Below are 26099 nucleotides of genomic sequence, written 5' to 3'. Positions count from 1 at the left end.
TAGAAGCATGGAAGGACAGCAGTATGGGAGGGTGAGAAGGTAGCCATGTGTAGGGAGAGAGTCTGGAAGGACAGAAAGTCTGGTATCTGTACTTCTCTCAGCTGCACTAGTAGCCTGGGCTCTTGAATGACTGCCTCCACCCCTCCCTTCTCCTGCTGCCTCTTCTTGACCTGTTCTTGTGCCAGTCCTAGTGCTTGACACTGCCCAAATCCTGTCTCTCAGCTCTTTCACTCAAAGCTAGTGTTCTACCACTTGAGCCACAGCTCCACTTCCAGCTTTTTTTGTGGTTAAAAAGTCTTATGAGCTTTCCTATCTGTGCTGGTTTTGAACCCTAATCCTCAGGTCTCAGCCTCCTGAGTAGCTAGGATTACCGGAGTGAGCCACTCTCCTTGTCTTTCAGGTCAGGGTGAACAACCTGATAACCAACACTGCCCTCATTACCCCTCTGGTGTCCTAAACCCTACCTCACTTCCACAGAGTTTTCAAGAACTCCTCTTCAGGACCCCTGGATTTCTTGCAGGACCCCTGAATTCCCCCCAGACACCACGTGACCTGCACCCCCACACTAGGCATAACTTCCTTTCCAGCAAGTACAGAACTGTCATGTGGGGTCCTGCTTGGCTCTCACAGGCACTGTGTTCTCCAGGGACCCTCTGTACCTCCAGATAAAATGTCCCACAATGAAACAATGTGATTCAACATTTTACATCAGTGAGGTTGAGTTTCCAACATTTATTCCACTAGAGGAAAGTACAGCATTTCCGTGAACCATCTCAAGGCTACATCCATGCAACAACAGCCTTAGAACAAAGGCAGTTTCCAAAGGAAATGGTTGACTGATCGCCTGGGGGCAGTGCCCACACCAAATAAGGGCAGAAGAAAGGCACAGTGTGACCACTGCATGATGGGAAAAGCAACCAGCAAGCAGTATCTTTGCCTTCCTGTGGCAGAGGGGTGACCTGCAGAGCCCCATCCTCTAGGATACAGGAAGGAGCAGCAGGAAAAAGTCATTTTGGCTGCTGAGTGGCCACAAGGCCTGGCCATGAGGACCAGCCATGGCTGGGGTGGGAATGGGCTCTGGGAGGAAAGAGCCAGGTAGATGCTCCACACAGCAGGGTTCACAGCTACTCATTGGTCCGTGGAGTTGTCTGCTGGAAGCCCCGTTAATGTGCCAGTGAGGGATGGCTCCGGTGGGATGGGATATTCTAATAAGTGGGGAACTGGGGCTGGTGGGGAGGGCAGGGTTTGTACAGAACACTGAGAAAAGCCAGAGGCAGAGCAGGACTCTCCCAGGCACGCAAGCCTCTTTCTCCTGCCCATGGGGAGAACATTTTAAGACACTGGGAAGTTAAAAATAAAAAACTTAATCACTTTACATAGAGTTGGACAAGGTATTCTGTTTCCTCCAAGAAATGGAAACTTCTACCTGATCCTATTTTCCTTTAATGACAAAATTGCCCGGAAGACTCAGACTGGCAGAATAGCCTTTCTAGCACTTTTCACAGCCTGCCTAAGGCCTCTGCAGAATCTGTCCACTAGCTAAGGCTCTCATGGATATCCCCCAGTCTGAAGTTTGCACCAGGTCCGTGTGGCCCACAAACTGCCATGGCCCTCACCCTCCCTACATTCTGCCACAGTGGTGGCTGGGTCATACACTCCCTGGATCCACCTGGCTCATGTCAGCTTTAGAGTTCATCATGTTTGGCCTCCTGGTCTTTGAGTTTGAATTCCTCAGCCGTGACCTTTCCATCGCCATTCCGGTCCTGGTTGGTGAACATATTCTTCACGATCATCTCAGCCTCAAAGCCAGGAGCAAGTTTCCCTTTGCCAGTGGCTACCTGAGCGTGGATATACTGTGAAAACTGGGGACAAAGGGCAAGGCAGATGTGAGACAGTGGCTGAGAATGCAGAACCAGCCCGAACATAACCCACGCCCAAACAGCACAGGGGACATGGCTGAAGCCAGAGCCTGTTCCCACCAGACCCCTACACCAGTGGCCACCAGAGCATACCCTCACCCACAAGCTCCCCACAGTGCAAACCTAGTGATTCTACTATGTACCAGGTACCCATGTGGACCCTGGGGACTTATCAGGATACAAATGAACAAACATCCTGTACGTGCTGGCCTTACAGGGAGAAAAATGAACATAATCAGTGAACAAATGGCACATCTTGTTCCAAAGTTCAGGCACAGAATGGAAGCAAAGGAGAGCAGGATGAAGTGGTGGGCTAAAACCTCCAGGGGAGACATACCCAAAAGCCTAAAGAAGGTGAGATAATGAACCGCACACCATCTACAGTGGAGTCTTCTGAGCAGGGGGTGTGGCTGGTACAAAGGCCCAGCTGGAACACAGATGAGGCACAGGTAGGAGGCAGAGATCTTACAGCTCTGTGAGGCCCTGAGGTGACTGAGCTTTTGAGAAAGGCCAGACTACAGTGCAGTCACCTGAGTAGCTACAGGACAGAGCTGTGCTGAGGGCCACAGGATGTAAAGGAGAAGCAGGCTTGGGGGAGAAGTGGGGGGCCAGCAGTGCAGTGAGTTTGATGTCAAACTGGTGCAGGTGGAGACATGTGAACTCATGCTCCACATCTGAAGCACTGGGACGGGATGACCCACAATGGAGCCTGGATGAAACAGAGCATCCCTGGCCCAGCAGAGCCTCACAAGGGAAACCAGACAAGCAGATTCACTGGAAGTTGGGACAGGGGTGCTAAAGAAAAGAGAGAGCCGGGTGCTGGTGGCTCACGCCTGTAATCCTAGCTACTCAGGAGGCTGAGATCTGAGGATCGCAGTTCATTCAAAGCCAGCCCGGGCAGGAGAGACCTTGAGACTCCTATCTCCAATAAACCACCAGAAAACCGGAAGTGGCGCTGTAGCTCAAGTGGTAGAGCGCTCGCCTTGAGCTGAAGAGCTGAGGGACAGCGCCCAGGCCCAGAGTTCAAGCCCCACGACCGACAAAAAAAAAGAAAAGAAAAGAGAGAGGATCGAGGACCGATCTCAACCTCGGGCTCAGAAGGCGCTGGACATGGTGGCAAGGGGGTCTGAGAAACGAAACAACAGCAGCATCGCAGGACAAAAGTTCACCAGAAGGGGGCTTAGGAAAGGATGGAAAGCCAGGTGCTGGTGGCTCACACCTATAATCTAGCTACTCAGGAGGGTGAGGGCTAAGGATCACAATTCAAAGCCAGCTTAGGAAAGTCCATGAGACACTTATCTCCAATTAACTACCAGAAAACTGGAAGTAGAGCTGTGGCTTAAAGTGGCAGAGCACTGGTCTTGAGCAGGAAAGCTTAGGGATAGTATCTAGGCCCTCAGTTCAAGCCCCAAAGCCAAAAAAAAAAAAAAGAAAGAAAAAAGAATAGAAAGCTGGGGGCAGCAGCATATTCCTGTAGTCCCAGCAGCCTAGAGGTTCTATGACCAGCCTGGGAAGTATAGTGAGACCCTGTCTCTTAAAAAGTTGAGCCAGGTGTGTTGAACACCTGTAATCCAGGAGGCTGAGGCAGGAGGGTCTCTGGTTCAAAGTGAGACACTGTCACAAAAACAAGACAGGAGCTGGAGGAAAACTGATGCTGAAGGAATGGCTGGAGCCTGCACAAGAATGCACAGAGGAAAAGCCAGGGAGCTGTGACTCCAGCTTGTCAGCGCAGTAAGTCGCCCAGCTCCATGGAGAGGCCTGGGGTCCCTCCTGCACTCCCAGCTCCCTATCTCAGCCGAGCTGAGTCACTGGCACTGATAAAAGCCCTGGGCACACCCGCCCATCAGGCTGCTCACCTCTTCCAGGAGGACTTCTCCATCTCCATCCTTGTCAATCTCCTCAAAGAGGTTGGGAGACACCTCCCCATTCCACACGAACATGTACCCCTCAGGCAGGCCAGCCACCAACTCCAGCAGCTCAATGTCAAACACCAAGACAGCACTGCCTGGCACCTCTCCATCTGCTCAGGGAGAGACAAGAGGCATGGGTTTGCACCCAGCAGATCCTTCCACCCACTGCTCCCACTACTTGCTTTTGCAGGTAAAGGAACAAAATGAACTAGATCCTGAGAATGGCATTTAGAAAAGATAGGTGTTGTTTCATGCAACTTGTTTCGATTTTATATGCAACACGAAATAAATGTAGTCATCTGCAATGGCTCCACCTGTAATCCCAGCTACCATAGAAACAGATTGGGAGGATTGAGGTTCATCATCAGCCCTGGCCAAAAAAAGTTATCAAGACTCCATCTCAACCAACAAGTCAGACATAAGGGCTTGTGCCTGTCATCCCAGCTGTGGACAGCTACAGATAACACTGATGGTGGTCTGAGGCCAGCTCTGGCCAAAAATCAGCAAGACCCTATCCGGAAAATAACTGTGCAAAAAGACAGGGATATGGCTTAGTGGTAAAGCACTTGCCTTACAAGCACAAGACTCACAAAAATAGCTGACACTTTCCACTGTAGTGATGATCCCAGCTAGAAGTGTTCTGGGATCTGTAGGGAAGTGCATCAGGGCATAACCCTGCAAAGATGCAGAAAAGTCACTTTTCCCGGAACCAGTCTTAATTAACTCTGCCAACCTTTCCTGGCTGACTTGTGGTGAGGAGTCCTGACCTTCGGCATCCACCTGTCCAGGCTAGAGGCCAGAGGGAGGAGGCCTCTGCCTATGGAAAAGGGCAGCAGTGCCTTGCCACCCATACCCACACCCAGCTCGCTTCCCTGCTACTCTTCTTACAAAAGCTCAGGAGCACCAAGTTCACAGGCTCTTTCAACAACTTCAAACCAGAAAGCATAACTACTCAGGAGGCTGAGATTTAAGAACCATGGTTCAAAGGCAGCTTGGGCAAGAAAGTCTCGTGAGACTCTTATCTCTGATTAAGTAACCCCCCCCAAAAAAAAAGCCTTGTGGCTCAAATGATAGAGCACTACCCTTGAGCAAAAGAAGATCAAGGCCAGTGCCCAGGCCCTGAGTTCAACCCCAGGACCAGCACCAACGGAAAAAAAAAAAAAAAAGCATAGCCCTTGGAGTCTTAAGTGGAAGAGGCATATGGCAGTTCTAGCTCTAGTCCCCCAAAAGTACAGCCTGTACCCCAAGCAGAGTCACTCACCCACGCCAGCCTCCCCATAGCCCAGGTGTGGCGGGATGATCACAGTCCGCTTCTCACCCACACACATTTCCCGGAGGCCCATGTCCATCCCCAGGACCACCTGACCGGACCCCAGCACAATGTTGTAAGTCCTGCCTAAACTCCACCTGAAAGACAAGAGACATAGGTTAGATTGGCCAGCCACTGGGACCGGAAAGGGTGCTTAGGAGAGGAACACGTGGGTCCTTGAGGATCCTCTCAAGATACCCAACTCTTATCTATCCCCAGGATACTGGAGGGAGCCACAGATTGGCACAATCTCTCCCACCCCAACCCATGCTACCCTGAGGAGCTTCCAGAGAGACAAGTGCCATGCAGAGAGGATGAGCTCTGTGCCAGGATGGAGCCCCCAGGAAGAGGGGGACTCAGAGACAAGGTTCCCATTGCACAAGTGCAATCAAGGCAGGAAGTGGGCTCCTCTTGCACAGGCAAACGTATCCTTGACTTCCAGAAGGAATGCCTTTGTTCAGTTCCTGCCCATACTCCCCTTTTCCCATGTAAGGAGCCCTGGTGGGAATATGAACTTTGGAATATGAAGCACTTGATCAAGAAATGAAGGGACAGTGTTGAGAAAAAGCAGGACATTTAACCCAAGGCAGAAAGTGGCCAGAAGAAGTGCATCCAACTTGCTTCACCATATAGGGCAGCCTTGGGAAACAGATTCACAAACACGCACACATGCATCAGAAGCAGAGCTAGCTGACAATGAGACTCTGGTGTTTATCCAAGAGCCAGTTTTAAACACAGCTGCACAAGATCTGCCTTTATAGAAAAACAATTCTACAGGGTAAGAGTTAGTCTGGTAGGCCAGACATGGCTGTGTATGCCTTTAACCCCAGCACGGTGAAGGCTGAGGAAGCAGAACTTGAAGGACTTCCCACCCCCAAGGGATACTCACGTGGAGTCCAGCAGAGTCCCATCCAGAAGGGAGGCATTGTAGTGGTACTTGAGGTAGTCACCCTTCTTGCTCCGCACTGAGCAGTCAGGGGGCTTGTAGTGGGAGGTGATGTTGATGGAGTCCGAGGGGTTGTGGAAATCGATCACATGAATGTCGAACACCAGCACAGCCGAGCCTGGAATGTTCCCTGAGGACAGACACAGAGACTTAGTGAACAAGCTCTGTGGGCCACAGCACCCAGCACCCCCCAGTGTGTCCTGCCTGCCTCCTGTGAGGAATACAGGACCCAGAAGTGAGAGGCAAGGGCACACCAGAATGGAGCTGTGGCCATTAGAAGAACTGAATCTTCATTCTGAAGACAAGGAAATGGAGGCATAGATCTGTCCAGAGGAACCAGGCCAATTAGCATACTTTGGACTCAAATGCAGGACTCTAGCCTGTTTGCCCCAGTTGAATTGACCACAGATGGCTGAGGGTGAGGTTCCAATGGTCTACCAGACCACTTACCCAGTAAGTGGGAAGCCCTGAGTTCAAATCCCAGTTCCACCTCTGTAGGTCTGTAGTGAGTGGTAGCCTTTCACAGAGTTAGGGATACAGTGAGGCTGACACTGAATTTGACTAGCTCAGCTTCTGCACTGAGCACTGCAGCACAAACATCAACCCAGAGGCTGATGCCCACCTACTCCAGTGATGACTACAGTACTTAGCATCAGGCTGGCTGTGTGTCACCTCCCAGGTACCTGGCTGACTCTGAGGCTCAGAGGGCATCCAGTGGGTGTGGGGGGAGGATGCAAGCATGCATGAGCAGGAGCTCTGCCCATCTGATTCTCTGAGAATCCCCACCACCATGTCATAAAGAACTCAAAGAAGCCTTGACAGACAGGCAGATGGAATAACTGGACAGCAAAACTGAAGACCAGAACTTGAGCCCTACCCAGGCAGGCACCAGCCCTTTCACCTAAATAAGGATTTTGTACTTTCACACCGTTCAAGTAAACAAGATAAATAAAGCTGAAAGGAGAGAAAACAGAGCAAAAACATGAACAGTCAATGAACATGAACAGAATTCACAATGCAGATCTTACAACTTTGGCATAGGCTTAAATATTTTCAGAAGGAAAAGAAAATGGAGCTAGGAGAACAGAAAATACCACAGACCATTCTAGAACTAAATCTACATGGGCAGTCAAGGTTTAAGTTGGATGTCAACCCATGGTTTGCCTCTCGAAGCCCAGCAAGGTGGGAGCAGCCAGTAAACAGAAAGGCAGGTGATACGCACCTCTGCCCTCCTCTCCATAGGCCAGGTGAGGGGGGACCACGATCCTTCTCCTCTCCCCAATGCAGACGCCCAGCAAGCCTTCATCCATCCCAGGAATCACATAGCCCTGCCCGATGTACGTGTCGAAGGTGCGGTTCCTCGAGTAGCTACAAGAGAAGAATGGAAACAACCAGGCAATCACACACATGTCAACCATCAGCACCACAGAGGCCTGCAGGCCCCAGAACAGGTAAAACCCACAGTGGGGACATGTACTTCCTAGAATATGACAGGAGCAGACCTCGGCTTTGGTTGAGTCGGTCATAAATGCACTGTAATCTGAGAGAGGGAGCCACAGGGAGCCAGTGCTGACTTAATGAAAAACCAAGGGTAGGTCGCAGTGGAAACTAAGAGATCACAGGGCAGTGTCTCCAGCCTCTGGAGAAGAATATCTGAGTATGGGAGATATGGATCATCTGTATGTGCATGTGAGCCAGTGTGTAGGGTTGGGAATTGAACCCAGGGCCTCACACATCCTAGGCAAACGCTCTACCATTGAACCACACCCCCCAGGGCAGGTATGAACAGTGATTCCAGGAGAGTAGCACAAGTCTGAGGACAATTTAACTCCAGAGACTGCAGAGCACTCCTTCCCAAGGGGCCTAGGGAAAAGAACCTCCTCCCAAGAGTAGAAACAATCCTAGATGAAGACCCTCCAAATCCATAGAGGAACTAAATTTGCCATAGAAGTCACTCCTCAACCAGTGAGGGAAAGTGACAGGTTCTGGAAAACCCAGCCAGTCAACTCAAGTGAGGTTCTCCATCATAAAAATTGATTAACACTGCCACCGGGTGTCTGTGGCTCACGCCTGTAATCCTAGCTACTCAGGAGGCTGAGATCTGAGGATCATGGTTCAAAGCCAGCCCAGGCAGGAAAGACCATGAGACTCTTATCTCCAATAAACCACTAGAAAACTGGAAGTGGTGCTGTGGCTCAAGCAATAGAGCACTCACCTTGAGCTGAGGAGCACAGGGACAGCGCCTAAGCCCAGAGTTCAAGCCCCATGACCGACCAAAAAAAAAAAAAATTGTTAACACCAAGATTTCTAGATGTTGGAAGGGAGAGGGGAGAATGATGAAAAGGGTGATTGTCAACCAACATGCATTATACTTATAAACACATTGGTTGAATGTTAACCTCTTTGTACAACTGAAGATAATAAAATCCAAATTAGGGGCTGGGAAGGTGGCTCAGTGGTAGAGTGCTTACCTTGCATGCATGAGGCCCTGGGTTCAATTCCTCAGCACCATGTAAGCAGAAAAAGCTGGAAGTGGTGCAGTGGCTCAAGTGGTAGAGCGCTAGCCTTGAGATGAAGAGCTGAGGGATAGCGCCCAGACCCAGAGTTCAGACTCCACCACCAAGATCCAGATTAAAGATTTCAACCGAAAAGGCTCTCTGCCCACAGGGCAAGTTTTTTTAAGAGGTTTTTAAGTGTTGGGTGCTTTGGGGTGAGGATGATAAAGAGCTAACAAAACGTTATTACAGCTGGGCACCAGTGGCTCATGCCTATAATCCTAGCTACTCAGGAGGCTGAGGATGTGAGGATCATGGTTCAAAGCCAGCCTGCGCAGGAAAGTCTGAGAGACTCTTATCTCCAGTAAACCACTAGAAAACTGGAAGTGGCGCACTGGCTCAAGTGGTAGAGCACTCGCCTTGAGCTGAAGAGCGCAGGGACAGCACCCAGGCCCAGAGTTCAAACCCCTCGACTGACCAAAAAAAAAAAGTTATTACACAATTTTATTTATTATATAACAGAGAAAATATTTTATAACATATTATACATATATGACATTCTGTATGCCATATAGAAATGACTGAACAAATCAGAAACTACTAAAGAGGATTGTTAATAAAATGGTAACCAGATGGGGTGGGCATATAGCATACTGATTTCGTATATATTATCTTTAAGTAGCTATAGAAAGGTGTTTCAGTTCACCAGATCAGTTTGTGAGTACACTGAATCTTTTTTCGTTTTTTTTTTTGTCAGTCATGGGGCTTAAATTCTGGGCCTGGGTGCTGTCCCTTAGCTCTTTAGCTCAAGGCAAGCACTCTACCACTTGAGCCACAGCACTACTTCCGGTTTTCTGGTGGTTAATTGGAGATGAATCTCAGACTTTCCTGCCAGGGCCAGCTTTGAACCACAATCCTCAGATCTCAGCTTCCTGAGTAGCTAGGATTACAGGCGTGAGCCACTGGCACCAGGCTATATACATTGCATCTTGATCAATTCAACATTCTCCCCACTCTCCCAACTCCACCCATCCCTCACATGACCTGGTTCCATTTTTACATATATACATTGAATATTAAACTATTTTCATCCACCTTTCCTCTCTCCATCTGTCTGCTCTTCCCCTCCCCATGACCTCATATTTTGTTTTTATTTGGAATCACATGACTGATGCTCTTTCAAAACAAAAATCTCAAATGAAAGAAGAGCTGTTAGGAATAAAGAGTGGATTATTCAAATGAAATCATTTTCATGTATGTGCCATTTGTCATTTTGTCATGGACCTTAAACTCAGGGCTTGGGCCCTGCCCCTGAGTTGTTTTGCTCAAGGCTAGCTACTCTACCACTTGAGCCATACCATCACTTCTGGCTTTTTGGTGACTAATTAGAGGTGACAGTCTCATGGGCTAGGTTGGCTTCTAACCAGGATCCTCAGATCTCAGCCTCCTAGTAGCTAGGATTACAGATGTAAGCCACTGCCCCTGGTTCAAACGAAACCTTACCACAGAAAATTCTGCAAGGCTCTTGGATGATGAGCACATAAACTGGAAGTCTAATACCAAGAGGGACTGGCAAGACTTCCAGCTTTTATGGGAAGCAAAGGCTTGGAGTCTGTTGGAGGATGAGGACACTGGCCCCCCCTCACAGTGGCCCTGGCCCAGAGATTTGGGGCTGCTTCCTCACCTGGAGTCAAAGACGGTGCCATCAAGCAGGGAGCCGTTGTAGTGGTACCTGAGGAAGTCTCCACTCTGGCTGCGCCGCGCACAGTCCGCGGGCACCTCTGTGTTCTCCACTGTGATGCCATCCTTAGGGTTGTGGAGGTCCAGCAGGACCACGTCGAACACCAGGGACGCCTGTCCAGGGACGTCCTTCCCTACCCAACAGAGGAAGAGAGACGTTTGCACCAGGCTGGGGCTGGGCCACCACCGCACAACAACCCTAGTGCTGGGCCCCTGACCTTGTCCGGCCAAGAGCAAGGGGGATTCCAAGTCCTGGGGATCCTTGGGTCTGACTATGGTGTCTCACCATGCTCACCCATGTGCAGTATGACCCCATTGCCTGTGCCCATGCTGAGTGGCTCTGCACTGCTTGCACCCGCACTCACAAAGGCCTCAGGGTTCTGTGTGTGGACAGATGAAAAGCACAGGCCCTAAAGTTGCACTGGTTGTGCAGAAACCCCACTCATAGGGCTTCACACACCCACTGAGAGCCAGGCTTGAAGTTGGATGAATTAACTGTACAATGTGTCTCTGGGAAGTCTTCCATGCCTACTTGTGTAGTGCATGGTGGTGCACATCTACTCTACTTCCTCAACCCTCCGTGCCTCTCCTCACTTCTCCACAGTCCCTAAAGGCTTCATGATCACAGCCAAGGTGTTTGAAAGACAAAATGGAAAATTCAGTGCTTTATCCACAGCAAGATACAAACAAAACCAAGGCTAGATAACAAAGGGGAAAATATGGCACCCACAATCCAAAATAGTGATTCTATCTTCCTCCTGCATGGTATAGCTTCTCTGGGATGAGCCTGGAGGTACACAGGACGTTCATTGAACACCATCACCCCTTCCAGCATTGCTCTGGGCTCCCTATTTGGGGGATTTAACCAAGTCCAGATCGAAAATACTAGGGATTGGCTGGGAATATGGCTTAGTGACAAAGTGCTTGTTTAGTATGCATGAAGCCCTGGGTTCCATTCTACAGTACCAGATAAACAGAAAAGGCTGGAAGTGGCACTGTGGCTCAAGTGGTAGAGTGCTAGCCTTAAGCAAAAGCAGCTCAGAGACAGTGTCCAGGCCCTCAGTTCAATCCCCAGGACTGGAAAAAAAAAGAAAAAAAATACTAAGGATTTTTAAAAAATAATGTTAAGTGGTATTAGTGGCCTTCATCTATAATCTTAGCTGCACAGGAGCCTGAGATCGGGAAATCATGGTTCAAAGCCACCAAGGCAGATACATCTGAGAGACTTTTATCACCATTAACCAGCAAAAGTCAAGAAGTGGAGGTGTGGCTCAAGGAGCTTAGTGCTAACCTTGAATAAAAAAGCCAAGCAAGGCCCTGAGTTCAAGCCCCAGCACTGGTGTGCACACGCGCACACACCAGAGGTATTAATAAAAAAAAAATTTTTTCCTTGTCATATGAAGTTAATCATAGGTAAAGCACAGCATAGTGAAGGAAAATGGGGAAAACTTAGCAATTATGACATCATATGGCTAAACTTCTCTGTCTAAAGTGTCTACTTCAATGGTAGCAGAGTAGCCCAGTGGAAGCGCGCTGGGCCCATAAAGTGTCTACTTCAAATCTCATTTCACAGCTGGGAATCCTGAGAGCTTGGTCCCCTCAGCTGTGGCTGGAAAAGCATCAGCAGAGCCCATATTTAAAATTATCTGGAGAGGAAGTTTCTGCAAAGGGCAAAGCCAAAGGGCAATGCTTTGGGTATGGCAGGCAGGGCACAAGCTTTCTGTAAAGATCCCCACCAGCCAGTGTGCAGGAAGCCCTCAGCACGTGTTACAGTGTACAAAGAGGGCAGTAGCATCCTGGGTGGCAGTAGCATCCAGCCCAGGTATCTCTCTCTCCCCCCGAAGCACAGTGACATGAAAGCAGGCAACTGACCCAGCCTCTGGAAGACACAGTGTGCCCCATCCCTGGAGCAGATCTGTGCCAGCCTCTGGAACACACGGTGTGCCCCATCCCTGGAGCAGATCGGTGCCAGCCTCTGGAACACACGGTGTGTCCCATTCCTGGAGCAGATGTGTGGCAGAGAAGGTTAACCCTTTGTACTTTGGGTCGCAAAGAGGAACAAAGGTTTTCATTTTTATCTTTTGTGGTGCAAGGACAGAACCCAGGGTCTCATGCAGGCTAGGTGAGCAATCTACCACTAAGCTCTCCCTCAGTTCCTAGGAGAACATCTCCAAAACAACCCCCCAGAGTTTGCATTTTTTTAGCATTAGCACATATATATGTATATACATATATACAAATACACACATATGTATTTCCCAAGATTATTCAGTCGTTCAACGATTTCCTTGAATACTTGTGCAATAGTCAAATATAAATTACTTATTTTAAATATTTAAGCTATTAAGTATTTATTTAAGACAAAAAGTAGTCTTCCCGTGAGACTGAGCATCTTGTTTGTTATGTGGATGAAAATGCAAAGGGTCTGAGACCAGGTAAAAAGAACTTCCACCAATGAAGAATAGCAGCGCAAAGAACTTAGACCCCAAAGAAGGGAGAATGGGGATATATCTATGATAATCATTTCCAAACTTGATTTCTCTATTAGCAGGGTACTCTGCCCATACTTCTTTTAAGAAGCCACCTGGCACTTGCCCAGCAAGGGCAAATTGTCACTTGACTGTATCAAGTGGCTGCCATATTGGACAGCAGTGGGTCCCACAAGATAAAGACTGGATTGGAAAGCAGTGGGTCCCATGGAGTCACGACAGGATAGGACAGCACTGGGTCCCCTAGGATCACAACTGGATTGCACAGCAGTAGGGTCCATAGGATCGCAACAGTCTTAATCCCTGAGGAGGAGGAGGACTCACCATCCCCGTGTTCTCCATAGGCCAGGAAAGGAGGAATGGTGATGATTCGCTTTTCCCCCACACACATCCCCAGCAGCCCTGTATCCATGCCAGGAATCAGCCAGCCAATGCCCACATATGTGTCGTAGGTTCTCATGCGATTGTGACTGAAAGCCAATGAGAAAGGGAAAGAGTTCCACGGTGTAGGTTTCCAGTTTGTCCTTCAGGGAGAATTTTGTTACCCAAATCTCAGGTAAACAAGCCCACATCCATCTCTGGAGACTGCTGCTCCCAAACACAACAAGGCATCCAGTTTAAGAAGAAAGGAAAGGCTCGGATTTCTATCAGCGACTGACTACCATAGACCAGCTTATTCCACTAGTCAAGCACACTGTCATGGCAGAAAATCTGGTCTAAAGCTTAGCCTATATATAGCTTTATTTGTGGCTACTATAGCTTTATTTCTGCCTGTTCTCCCTCCATGGGAAAAATATAAAAATGAACCAAAACACATGAGTCTACTAAGGAATAAGGCTCTTTGCTTAATGATAAAGTCTCAAAATACTGTTGAATTAGGTAAGAAATACTTGAGAGTTTTCTAATATGCACTAAGCCTTGATTCTGGCACCATGAGCATAAGACACTACCCACAAGTATTACAAAGAGTAGTTTAATACTGGTGAAAGTTCAGAAGGGTCCTGTTTCTGGCTTCCTCATGGGCATAGCATATAGACAAAACCAAGAGACACAGGGGGCATTTCACAGTCACTGCTACGAACAGAAGGGCTTACCTGGAGTCAAACAGTGTCCCATCCAAGAACGTCCCATTATAGTGGTACCTAACAAAATCTGACACCTGGATAGTCCGAGAGCACGTGGGGGGCTTGAAATAAGTGTGAATCTGCACCTGGTCTTCAGAATTCCAAATGTCTATCAGAAGTACATCGAAATGAAGCACAGAGTTTGGGGGAATCACACCAGCTAGAAATGAAAGAGAGCTCACACTTAGAAACTACTGCTTTTCAGGCCACACAAATATATACCTAGGACACTGATAATAGGAATAGAAACCCAAAGGGTTCAAGCTGGGTCCCCATCTTCCCTCCAAATGAAACTAAAAAGAAAAAACACATTTTCTCTCATCAAAGACACCAGTGGGAGCCAAGCACTGGTGGCTCAGGCCTGTAATCCTAGCTACTCAGGAGGCTGAGATTTGAGGACTGAGGTTCAAAGCCAGTCCAGGCAGTAAAGTCCATGAGACTTTTTTTTTTTTGTCAGTCATAGGGCTTGAACTCTGGGCCTGGGCACTGTCCCTGAGCTCTTCATCTCAAGGCTAGCAGTCTATCACTTGAGCCACAGTGCCACTTCCGGTTTTCTGAGTGGTTTATCAGAGATAAGAGTCTCACAGACTTTCCTGCCTAGGCTGGCTTTGAACCGTGATCCTCAGATCTCAGCCTCCTGAGTAGCTAGGATTACAGGCATGAGCCACTGGCACCCAGGTCTATGAGACTCTTATCTCCAATAAACCACCAGAAAACCAGAAGTGGCACTGTGGCTCAAGTGGTAGAGAACTCGCCTTGAGCTGAAGAGCTGAGGAACAGCACCCCTGCCCAGAGTTCAAGCCCCACAACTGGGGGGGAAAAAAAAAGATTCCACTGGGCATGACCAGGTCAATGACACCTTTCATTTCTAGAAGAGATGAAATCTAAAACAGTAATATCAGTTGTGTCTGTCTTCACTGCTTTTTATTTTCCCCTCTTAAAGTCTCCAAGGGCTGGGAATGTGGCTTAGTGGTACAGTGCTTGCCTAGCATGCATGAAGCCTTGGGTTCAATTCCTCAGTACCACATAAACAGAAACAGCTGGAAGTGGCACTGTGGCTCAAGTGGTAGAATGTTAGCCTTGAGCACAGAGAGGCTCAGGGACAGTGCCCAGGCCCTGAGTTCAAGCTCCAGGACTGGCAAAAAAAAAAAAAAAAGCCTCCAAAACTCTCCAGTCTGGTCAGCCACAGTCTCTATAGATTGTATGGTTGCTTCTCAGGTGTGTTTACAAGTACCCCCCTGATCGTATTTACCAGAATGAACTCCAGGAAATGGAAACAAGAAAATAAATAAGTAAGTACAAAATGACAGAACTCACAAACGCCCTCGCTTCCGTAGGCAAGCTTTGGGGGGATCTTCACGAAGCGCCTCTCATTTACACACATCCCAACCAGAGCCTGGTCCATCCCTGCAATCAGCTGTCCTTTCCCCACAAACACGTTGAATGTAGAGTCTCTGTCATAGCTGACCACCAGAAGGAAGAGAGAGAAAAAGAAAAGCATAAATTCCAACAAGAAAATTTCTGCAAGCATGGGGTTGGGTCACTACCACAATTATCGCAGATAATCAGTATAAGTACATCTTGAAACCACTCATTGTATTGAAGGCTGATGGATTTTGGCCTAGGGCCGAAGATAAATGGCAGGAGTTTGATTGTGGCCTGTGCTCACTTGCAATGTCAAATTCAACAAGTGAAGGCTTGCCCTTTGACACTGTGCTGGGTGTTTTGGGAGTTATGAAAGAAGCCGAAGACAAAGACTTTGCCAACAAATACTACTTTATGAACTGGCAGAGAGAGGTGGTTTCAGATCCTGTATGAGACAATAACTATATAGTGCACTCATGCAGGCCAGGCTTAGTGTTCACCCCTGGAATCCTTGCTTCTCAAGAGACAGATTGAGAAGTTTGCAGTTAGAGGCCAGGATGGGAAAAGAAAAAAAGCTGGATATGGTGGCTCTCTCATTCCATCTACTGAAGCCCAGAGGGAGGAAAGTCAAGATCTACGCTGGCCCTGGGCAGAAACACCAGGCCTTATATAAAAAAGATAGAGCAAAAAGGCTGGGTGTAGCTGAAGTAGTGAACCATCTACCTAGCAAGTATAAGGCCCTGAGTTGCCAAAACTATAATGCAGAGACTGCAAAATTTTAAAGAGAAAACACAAAAGAAAAATGAATTTAAAAAAACCCACTCAGAGCTTGATTTACAATAATGAACAGAAGAAGTTTAAGGGCATGACTCTGACTGCATATAAGGGAGGACCTATAATAAAGATGGCTGGCTGGGAAGGTGGCTCCGTGGTAGAATGCTTGCCTTGCATGCATGAGGCCCTGGGTTTGATTCCTCAGCACCACATAAGCAGAAAAAGCCAGAAGTGGTGCTGTGGCTCAATGGTAAAGTGCTAGCCTTGAGCTAAAGAGCCAAGAGACAGCACCCAGGCCTACAACCAGAGTTCAGGCCTACAACCAACCAAAAAAAAAATAATAATAATAATAAAGATGGCTTGGTGACCATCTTATAACATAGATTTCTACTTATTGACTGGAAGGACATATTCAATAAGATAAATACAAGTTATAGAGCCACAGTATATGTAATTATATATATATATATATATTTAATCCTATATATGGATTAGATTTAATCCCATTTATTTATAGATAGTAATAGTCACTAATTATAGATAGTGACATAGATAACAGGTATTTAATTATAGGTTAAAAGGTAATAGACAAAAACAATAGATATGTGGGTAAATAGGTAGAGAGATGATACAGAAATATAGCTAATATAGATACATATGAGAGACAGACAGACAGATAGATAGCTGTATAATTGACACAGGAAAATCTACAAGGCAGTAAATGAAAATTTTGTCAGTGTTAATCTATAGGCAGTAGATTCCAGGTGACTGGCTATGTCTTCTCTTTAATTCTCTCTTCAGATTCAGAATGACCCTGTAACTACTTGTGTAAGCAAAGTTCAAAGCTGCTGGTACTCAGGCCATTGGGACCTGCTGCCTTTCACTGCCAATTGTTTTTCTTCTTTGCATTTTTCCCACTGAACAGTTGGGACAAGTGTGAATCTACGTCACTCCACCCTAATCCTCCAACCCTTGGCAAGTGAGGACAGCTTCCTGGATCCACCATCTTTTCCACTGCCCTGTTCTGCAGATCTGGATAACCTTCCTTCCCTTCTTCAGGGTCAGTAAGCAGAAGGCAGGATTTCCAGTTCAGGCCAAGCCAGAGGACAAAGCTCTGGTAAGCTCAATGGTCAAGTTAGATCTGTACCTGTACCCCCTCCCCCAGGGCCTCCCAGCTACCTGGGAAGGCCAGCTTGGATTACACTTGGTTTGTAGCACACTGCACTGCAAACATCACCAACCAGCAGGATTATGATAAAGAACCAGACTCCACAGATCCAGGGGTACTTAATACGGCACACAGTAACACACAGGCAGAAGGTGACTCCAAGAACAGTTTTCAGAGCTGGTAAAGAACTGTGTGAGCACAAGACCTGGGTTCAATCTCTAGCACCACACAGAAACAAAAACATGTCAGCCAGGCTCTGATTTTCATACCTGTAATCCTAGCTACTTGGGAAGCTGAGATCTGAGCATCGCAGTTCTAAGCCATCCCAGACAGGAAAGTCTGTGAGACTCTAATCTCCAAAAAGCCAGAACTGGAGCTGTGACTCAAGTGAAGAGTGACAGCCTTGAGCAAAAAAGCTCAGGGACAGCACCCAGACCCTGAGTTCAAGCCCCAGGATTGGCACACATGCATGAACCTCTTCTCCCCGCCACCCCCCATGCCCCCATAGAACTGAATATAATTCCCAAACTTAGTGGAGGTTTTAAATAATTAATAGTATTTACAGGCACAGTGGCAAAGAATGCTCTTCTCTCCTGCTACCTCATTTACTCTTCATGCAGCACTGAGAAGTGGGTGCTCTGATAGGGACCTAAAGTTAAAAACTTCTCCAAAGTCAGTTATCCAAGTGGGAAAAATACTGCTAAATCCCAGGATGGTCCAACTCCTAGGCACCTGGCATAGAGCTTCTCCATGATGAATAAAAACCTGCAGAGGCCTCACTCCTAATTAGTTCATCCATGATGGCCTGAGAACCTCAAACAAGAACCTTTCCAAAAGAGGCACTCATGGGCTGGGAATGTAGCTTAGTGGTAGAGTGCTTGCTTAGCATGCATGAAGCCCTGGGTTCAATTCTTCAGTCCCACATAAGCAGAAAAAGCCAGAAGTGACGCTGTGGTTCATGGCAGAGCACTAGCCTTGAGCAAAAGGAGCTGAAGGATAGTGCCCAGGCCCTGAGTCCAAGCCCAGGACTGAAAAGAAAAAAAAAGGGGGGGCACTCAACATCTAACCATGGAGGTCAGTCTTATTGACTGTCTCAAGTCTGACCATCTGGAAAAGCAGTTATCTCCAGAGCATTTCTGCTGACCAGTGGGCAGCTGGCAGCCCAGCACTCATGAAAATCACTCCTGCCATCTAGAATGAGGGCGCAGGCAGCTGGTCCCGGTGTCCAGTTCCTTTTTACCTTCTGCAGAAGGCCAGCCCTGCAGGCCACACCCCACAGGCTGGTCCAGAAAAGCTTCACAAAGGGCTACACCTACAGACACTGTTCTCACAGTGAGAAGCTGAACTGTTTCTGATCAGCCACTAGCCAGTGAAGCCCCCTGTGCCATTTCTGGTCTGGGATGTCCTGAGTAAAGGATGGATCAAGAAAAAGGAATACAACAATGGAGTAGAGAGGCTGCAGGCAGACCAAAGTAGTTTTGTTTGCATGTAGGAAAATGAAGAGTGAACCTGTTGAAATGTTCTGGGTGGAGGGAGGACTAAAGGCAGTGAGGTTGATGGGGATTCGCTGTATGCCTGTGTAGAAATGAATGTCATGATGAAACCACTCATGTAATTAATGTATGCTAATTAAAAAAGAGATGCAAAGCCTACACACTGGAAAGGAAGAAGTGCATCTGCTTCAGATGGAATCATATATAGAAAGCTCAGCAGAATCTACAAGAAAACTTAGAATTGGGCTGGGAAGGTGGCTCAGTGGTAGAGCGCTTGCCTTGCATGCTCGAGGCCCTGGGTTTGATTCCTCAGCACCACATAAGCAAAAAGTAAAAAGCCGGAAGTGGCGCTGTGGCTCAAGTGGTAGAGCGCTAGCCTTGAGCTGAAGAGCTGAGGGACAGCACCCAGGCCCAGAGTTCAGGCCCCACAACGGGACCAAAAAAAAAAAAACAAAACTTAGAATTGATTAATCTCAGCCTCCTGGAGTAGCTGGGATTAGGGGTGTGAGTCACCAGCACCCAGCCATTAAAAAAAAAAAAAAAGAGGCTAGCTCCACCTTCTTGTTTCCCCTCCCTTCTTTCCCCACCACTATCCACATTTTCATTGTCTGACCAGCATTCCTTCCTCTAATCCACCTTCCCTTTACACCCCCTGCCAGCCCTGCCCTCCATCCACACACCCTTCCCAGCCCTCATCCTCCATCCTCCTTGGTAAATTCTAGCCTCCTTTGTGTCTTTTGCCTCAGCCCAGGCTGCCTTCCACACAAACAACTTGGAGTCAAGCCTTCTCCCTATTTTCCTAGCTGCCTGCCTTTCTGCCCACTGTAGTTAAGGGTAGACCATAGACTATGGTCATAAGCAACTGGCCAGGTTAAAAGTTACACAGGACCACCGAGTACTCAGGTATCTTGGAAAAGCCATCCAGGCTTTCTCAGCTGTATGTGCATGTATGTGTGCATATGTGTAGGTGTGCATGCATAGGCCATACTAAGACTTCAACTCAGGGTCTCATGCCTTTACTTAGCTTTTTTTCCCCCCTGCCCAAGGCTCTACCACTTGAGCCACAGCTCCACTTCTGGCTTTTTACTACTTAACTGGAGATAAAATAAGAGTCTTACAGACTTTTCTGTCAAGGCTGACTTCAAACAAACGGTCCTTAAATCTCAATCTCCTGAGTTAGGATTATAGGAGTGAGGTTCTGTGGTTGACTCCTCTAAGACTCTTCACATGCAATAAGATACCTTTCTCAATGTCCTGAGCTGGATTCTGTTGAGATTAAAGGAATGAATACAGGTGAAGGCACAGGTTGAACCTGGTCATAAACTCTATGTGAGTTGGAATATATGCACTCTTCTTATTGGACTGATTTGTAACTGCTTTGGCCATAAATGGCAGGGTTGAGGGAGGGGACACACAGGATTAGTACTAGTCTCTGAGGGCAGACCACATGAATGTCTCATGGATGAGGCAGCTCCAATATGCTCTTTCTACTGTCCTACAATGCCTCACACCCGTGGCTGCACAGACAGCACAACTCGGTCTAGCAGGGATTACTGATTCTATCAGCTCAGGCAAGAAATCTTTCCTATGTTATTGTTATTACTGTGGTACTGATGTTTGAACCCAGGGCTTTAGTTTGAAAGGTAGGCAAGCTGACACTTGAGCCATACCCCCAGTCTTTTCTCCTCAGTTATTTTGAGGGTTAGGTCTCACATTTTTGCTTGGGGCTAACCTCAGAACTGTGAGCCTACTGACTTTCTGCCTCCTACATAGCTGGCTGTGAGCCAGCTGGGTGTGAATAGGTGTGAACCACCATGCCCAGCATCCCCTATTTTATAACAAAAGGTACAAATGAAAGAAGATACACAAACAGGCCATGAACCCGTGAAACACTGTTCTCAGTCAATGTCAGGGAAATGCAGATCACAGCCATATATGACACTACCACTACCCTTAAGTGACCAGAGTCAAATGAAAGTGTGAACAACGTGTGAAGGATTAGGCAGGAGGGAACAGACATAGAAGAGGGACAAAGACAAAGTCCTTCACAAAGTTAAATGAGCCAGTGATTCCAGTCCTAGATATAAACCCAAGAGAAACTGAAAGGTGCACCAGCACAAAATCCTGCACACAATGTTCATATGAACTTTATAATGCAGGACCATGTACACAAGCCAAATACCATATGAACTTTGCTTTATAATGCAGGACCATGCACACAAGCCAAATAACCAGAGGTTATTTGACTGCTGTGAAAGACTGAGGTACTGGGGGTGCCAAACATGCATAAAGTTTGGAAAGCTACGTGAGGAAACAAAAGTCAGATGCCCACACCACAAACTGGATGACTTGTTTATATGAAATGTCTGCGACAGTTAAACTCAACAACACATAGAGTAGATTTGTGGTTGACAGGAGCTGGGGGGGGGGTTGCGGGCTAGGGGGAGGGTATGCTACTGCTAAATTAGGAGTGCCTAATTTCTTTTTTGGAATGATAGAAATGTTCTGGAAGTAGACAGTTGTGGTATTTGCATGGCTCTGTGAATATACTTTAACAAAAAAACACCCAACTGCTGGGCACTGGTGGCTCATGCCTGTAATCCTAGCTATTCAGTAGGCTGAGATCTAAGTATTGCAGTTCAAAGCCAGCCTAGGAAGGAAAGTCCATGAGCCTCCAATTAACCACCAAAAAGCCAGAAAGTGGCTCAAATGGTAGTGCTAGCCTTGAGTGAAAAAGCTCAGGGACAGTGCACAGGCCCAAGTTCAAGCCCCATGACTACTACCACCAACAACAAAAAACACCTAACTGTACATTCTCAGTAGGTGAATTTTACTTTATTTTATTTTTGTTTTTTTGGTCAGTTGTGGGTCTTGAACTCTGGGCCTGGGTGCTGTCCCTCAGCTCTTCAGCTCAAGGCCAGCACTCTACCACTTGAGCCACAGCATCACTTCCGGTTTTCTGGTGGTTAATTGGAGATAAGAGTCTCATGGACTTTCCTGCCCGGGCTGGCTTTGAACCATGATCCTCAGATCTCAGCCTCCTGAGTAGCTAGGATTACAGGCGTTAGCCACCTGCACCCGTTTCAGTAGGTCAATTTTATAACAACGATGTTTCAATTAAGTTGTTTTTTTTTTTTTAAAGCAACATCCTGAAGCAATAGTAAGTAACTGGAATCACTGACCAGGGCTGGGGTTCAGAGGTAATACTCCTGCCCGGATGCACAAGGCCCTTAGTAAACAGTAAGGATGCCATCTCTACTTTTTATTTTTTGTTTGAACTATGGGCCTCCTGCTCTTGCTTGGCTTTCTCTCACTCAAAGCTAGTGTTCGAACACTTGAGCCACAGCTCCACTTTCAGCTTTTTGTTGGTTAACTGGAATCTCTCAGATTTATCTGCCAGGGTTGGCTTCTTCCCTTGGAGATCCCCAGACCTCAGCCTCCAGAGTAGCCAGGATTGCAGGCTTGTGCCATCTCACGCCTACATGGCAGGAGGCCATCTCTTAGCACTTGCTAATGTGCCACGTAGTACTGTGTGCAAAACTGCAAAGTTTCAGAGAGGTGGCAGTCAGTGTTCTAGCCAAGATGCATTCAGCCCAGCCTCAGGCAGGGCCCAACATCCTACAGCTGGAATGAGTCAGGGGCGCTTGGTGGCAACAGAAACCTTGGGGAGCGTAGCCTGATGTTGGGGCCTATGTGGCCCAAACTACACTGGAAGACAATGGGGGGCCGGGTGATCCTTGAGACTTAAAACCCCAAGCAGGGCTGGGTGCAAAGGCCACAATGTCTCTAGACCATGCACCTCTGTCTCATCGGCTTCGGGACGACCCACGGGAGGGGGCGCAGGGACCCCGTCCCATCCCACTCCGACTTTACTCCAGTTTCCCGGCCTCGGGAGGCTCGGAGCCTCGGCTCACGTCCTCCTTTCCACGCGAAGGAAACAGTGCTGGCCGGGTCCAGGCCTGGACTACTAACTCGCAGCGTCTCCGACCCGTCCGGCCGCGGAGATGCTGGGAGCCCGCCGGAAGGGACATCGGGCGGCGGCCTCTCCCCGGCTCGGGGCCAGTTCACACTATGTCACGGAGCTCGGCCCGAGAGGCCATTGCGGGGGTCTGGGGACCCCGGCGTCCCTGCCGCGAGGGCTGGGGACCGGGCCTGCAGGCGAGGCCCGGCGGGAGGAGCCGGCGGCGCGGTACCTGGAGTCGAACTTGCGGTCGTCGGGGAATGTGCCCACGTAGTGGTAGCGCACGAAGTCGCCGCTGCGCACGGCGCGCGGGCAGTCGGCGGGCACGAAGCGCCGCTCGATCTGCAGCTCCGGGTCGACGCCAAGGCCCGCCACGGGCGCCGCCTGTCCGGTCACCCAGAGGAGCAGCAGGAGCGGCGGCGGCGGCAGGGACCGCCAGCCCCGGGCCCGGGACGCCATCGGGCGGTGGGCGAGGAGCGGGGGCGCGCGGAGCTGGGGCGGCGTGAATCCGGCGGATGCGCGGCGTCTGCAAACGTGGAACGGTCCCTGGTCCCTCCCGGGGTTGGCCACGGACCCCTCCCCCCCGTCCGCCCCCAGCCCGCGCCCAGCCCGCCAGGACCCGCCCGGTCCAGCAGGGCCCCGCCCCATCCTGCGAGGCCACGTCCCACCCGGCAGGGCCACACCCCGTCCTTCAGGACCCCGCCCCTCCTCGCTGGGCCCCGCGCTTTACCCAGCGCCAGAGCTCTGAGCCCCGCCCCGTCCCGCCAGAACCCGCCTCACAGGCACCTCCCCCAAGACCCCGCCCCATCCCATCAGGCCCCGCCCACAGGCTCCTCTTCTACAGGCCCCGCCCCAAGCGCTCCGCCCCCCCCCCCGGGGGCGGCAGCTTGAGAAGGAATCTCGGATCCTCGGGGGACTTGGAGACCTGGAGGTTTCCACGCCTGACGCTGGCCGGCGGGCCGGAGGGGGGGCGGAAGGGGGGCGGGCTGGAGGGGGGGGAGGGGGGAATTTCCGCCTGTCCCTAGAAGACTGCACATTGCTCCCCACGTGCTGCAACTTCTCCGCGGCCCGGGATCCACTCAACCCCTCTGCTCCGCGGAAGGAACACAGGGCCCAGCCACGAGGAATCCAGTGGAGTCGGTAGTTGCTCTCTTGGTTTAGAAACGTATTACAGTTGGAATCTTAGAAGCTAAAGATTAAAATTGGAAGCATAAATCACAGCAGTTTTTCTCAACTCATTTTAGAAACTAGTTGCTGAATAATCCAGACACCAAAACCTGGCAAAGATAGAATAAAGTGAATATAAAAAGACCACACACACACACACACACACACGAACCCTTGACAATCTCTAAGTTTATAAATGTAAAATTGCTGACTGAAATGTGAGCAAATTGAACTTAGTATAATCAGGGTCACCACCAATACATGGGCTAATCTGGATGACTTCAAACTGATGAAAGTTTCAGTAGCAACTGTAAGATGAGAATAAAATGATGGTTACAAAAGTATTATAGATCTAATTACTGGATTCCAGGAATCAAACCAGAAACTACAAGTAGCTCACAGGAAATGTTCTTGTTCCAATTAGGATTTACTCTAATAATAGGAGAATTACTTACAAACCGGAGAAGAAAGAGATCAAGAGAAGTTCGTGGCAACTTATAACCTCATGCTTAAACCAAGAAGAAAAACACCCCACACTTCTTTCCTATATGCTGAAGAGCAAGACCATAGCAAAGTCTGCTTTTATAACCAGACAATCCAAGAAGCACCAAAAATTATCTTTTATGACCAGGCATAGTGACAGGAGTCTGAAGAAAGTCACTTGAGCCCAGATGGATTGCTTAGCATTCATTCATGAGTCACTGGGTTCAATCCTCCAACACACATACACACACACACACACAGAGCAAATAAGAAATGAAGTGAATCCATGTATTATAGCCATATGATTTTCAATGAAGGCAGCAAGACCATACTTTGAATAAAGGACAGTTTCTTCAATAAATGGTTCCGGAAAACTGGACAAAGAAACTAACAGTTCTGAATCCTGCTTTCAATGATAAGCCTAATGATGCTTATCACTCAACTGTCTGAGTCTCCTTATCTATAAACAAAGGATACTACTATCGATTAAGATTTTCTGCTGTTTGAAGCTAGGCACAGCTTGTCTGCTCATCCCTTCTAGCTCTGCAGTGGGCCCAGACTGCTAGGCTTGCATACCTTTGGCTAGAACTTTACTCAGAAGCATCTTGACTGAAGTCATTGAAGCTGGCTCACTACAGTGTGACTCTGTAAATGGATCTAAGTCTAGGGAATTTATACTCTGGACTGAGCTCCTATTGGTCACCCCTATGCAATGAGAAGACCTGCTAAATCACTGCCAAAATGAGACTTGAGTTATCATAGACTGGGTTTGTCTACTGTATTCCAAGCCACCCAATGAAGATTGGGAAGAACTGGGAGGGATGGAGAAACGGTGAAGCATTCTCTTTAGGGGTGGGATTTTTGAATCATGCTTTTTCCCTAGTTTAGTCTCAGCTTGCCAAATCAGAATGCTTTCCACTTAGAGATGTTCCCCAGGAGTCCTGGGCCCGAATTAATCTACTTAACCAAATCTATCCTTTCACCATCGGCTTTTGAGAGTTTAATATTTAAATGAGTTCCCCAGAAGATGTAAGCTAGTGGTAGAGCCCTGACCGAACATGTGTGGTGCCCCTGGTTCCATCCCTAGCATCACAAAAAATTAAAAACTTTAATTTTTATTTTATTTTGCCTGTCCTGGAGCTTGAATTCTGGGTCTGGGCCTTGGCTTTGAGCCCCTTTTTGCTGAAGGCCAGCACTCTAACGTTTGAGCCACAGGGCCACTTCCAGTTTTTTGGTGGTTAACAGGAGATGAATCTCAGACTTTCCTGCTGGCTTCTAACTGGGATCCTCAGATCTCAGCCTCCTGCGTAGCTAGGATTACAGGCGTGAGACACCGACGCCCGGCAATATAAAATCTTGTTAAGGGATTAGCTTGCTGCTAGCATCCAAACCTCGTTAATATGTGATGGTTTTAATCCCGGATGGAAGGCTGGAAAGGGGGAGGATTTGTACGAATAGACTGGTGTTCTCTCCAGGAGGAAACTGAACGTACTAACCAAGACTACCTAACCGCGACTGCTGGAGTGGAGGGGCGTGGCCTGCGGGCCCGGACGCTCCCGGAAGTCCTCTCTCTCTCTCCGGCCGCGCCCCTCCCCTCCTCAGGACGCCGCCAGGGGGCGCCCGCAGGCCTGGCTCCGGGGAGCGGGGCTCAGCGCTCGGACTCGGGGACCCTCGGCGGGAAGGCGGGGTCGGGGAGGAGGAAGTGCCCGGAGCCGTCCCCGGAGCCCCGCGGGCCGCGATGTCGTCCCAGCGGCGG

At 48.6% G+C, this 26099-nt stretch overlaps 1 protein-coding gene across 1 annotated transcript; it reads right to left on the bottom strand.

Annotated features, from left to right (window-relative positions):
• Window positions 1–701: 701 nt before the first annotated feature.
• Window positions 702–23152, bottom strand: Fkbp9 (FK506 binding protein 9, 63 kDa). Its single transcript, XM_013035148.1, has 10 exons — window positions 22926–23152; window positions 15250–15395; window positions 13903–14092; window positions 13133–13278; window positions 10264–10453; window positions 7307–7452; window positions 6028–6214; window positions 5091–5236; window positions 3776–3939; window positions 702–1862 (listed from the first exon to the last, which is right to left on the bottom strand). The coding sequence occupies exons 1-10, from the start codon at window positions 23150–23152 to the stop codon at window positions 1686–1688; spliced, it is 1719 nt and encodes a 572-aa protein (XP_012890602.1). The 3' UTR covers window positions 702–1685.
• Between the last annotated feature and the right edge of the window lie 2947 nt (window positions 23153–26099).

Source organism: Dipodomys ordii, unplaced genomic scaffold, assembly GCF_000151885.1.
Source record: "Dipodomys ordii isolate 6190 unplaced genomic scaffold, Dord_2.0 Scaffold205, whole genome shotgun sequence".
NCBI classification, from domain to species: Eukaryota; Metazoa; Chordata; class Mammalia; order Rodentia; family Heteromyidae; genus Dipodomys; species Dipodomys ordii.
This window is presented reverse-complemented; position numbering and strand designations above follow the sequence as displayed.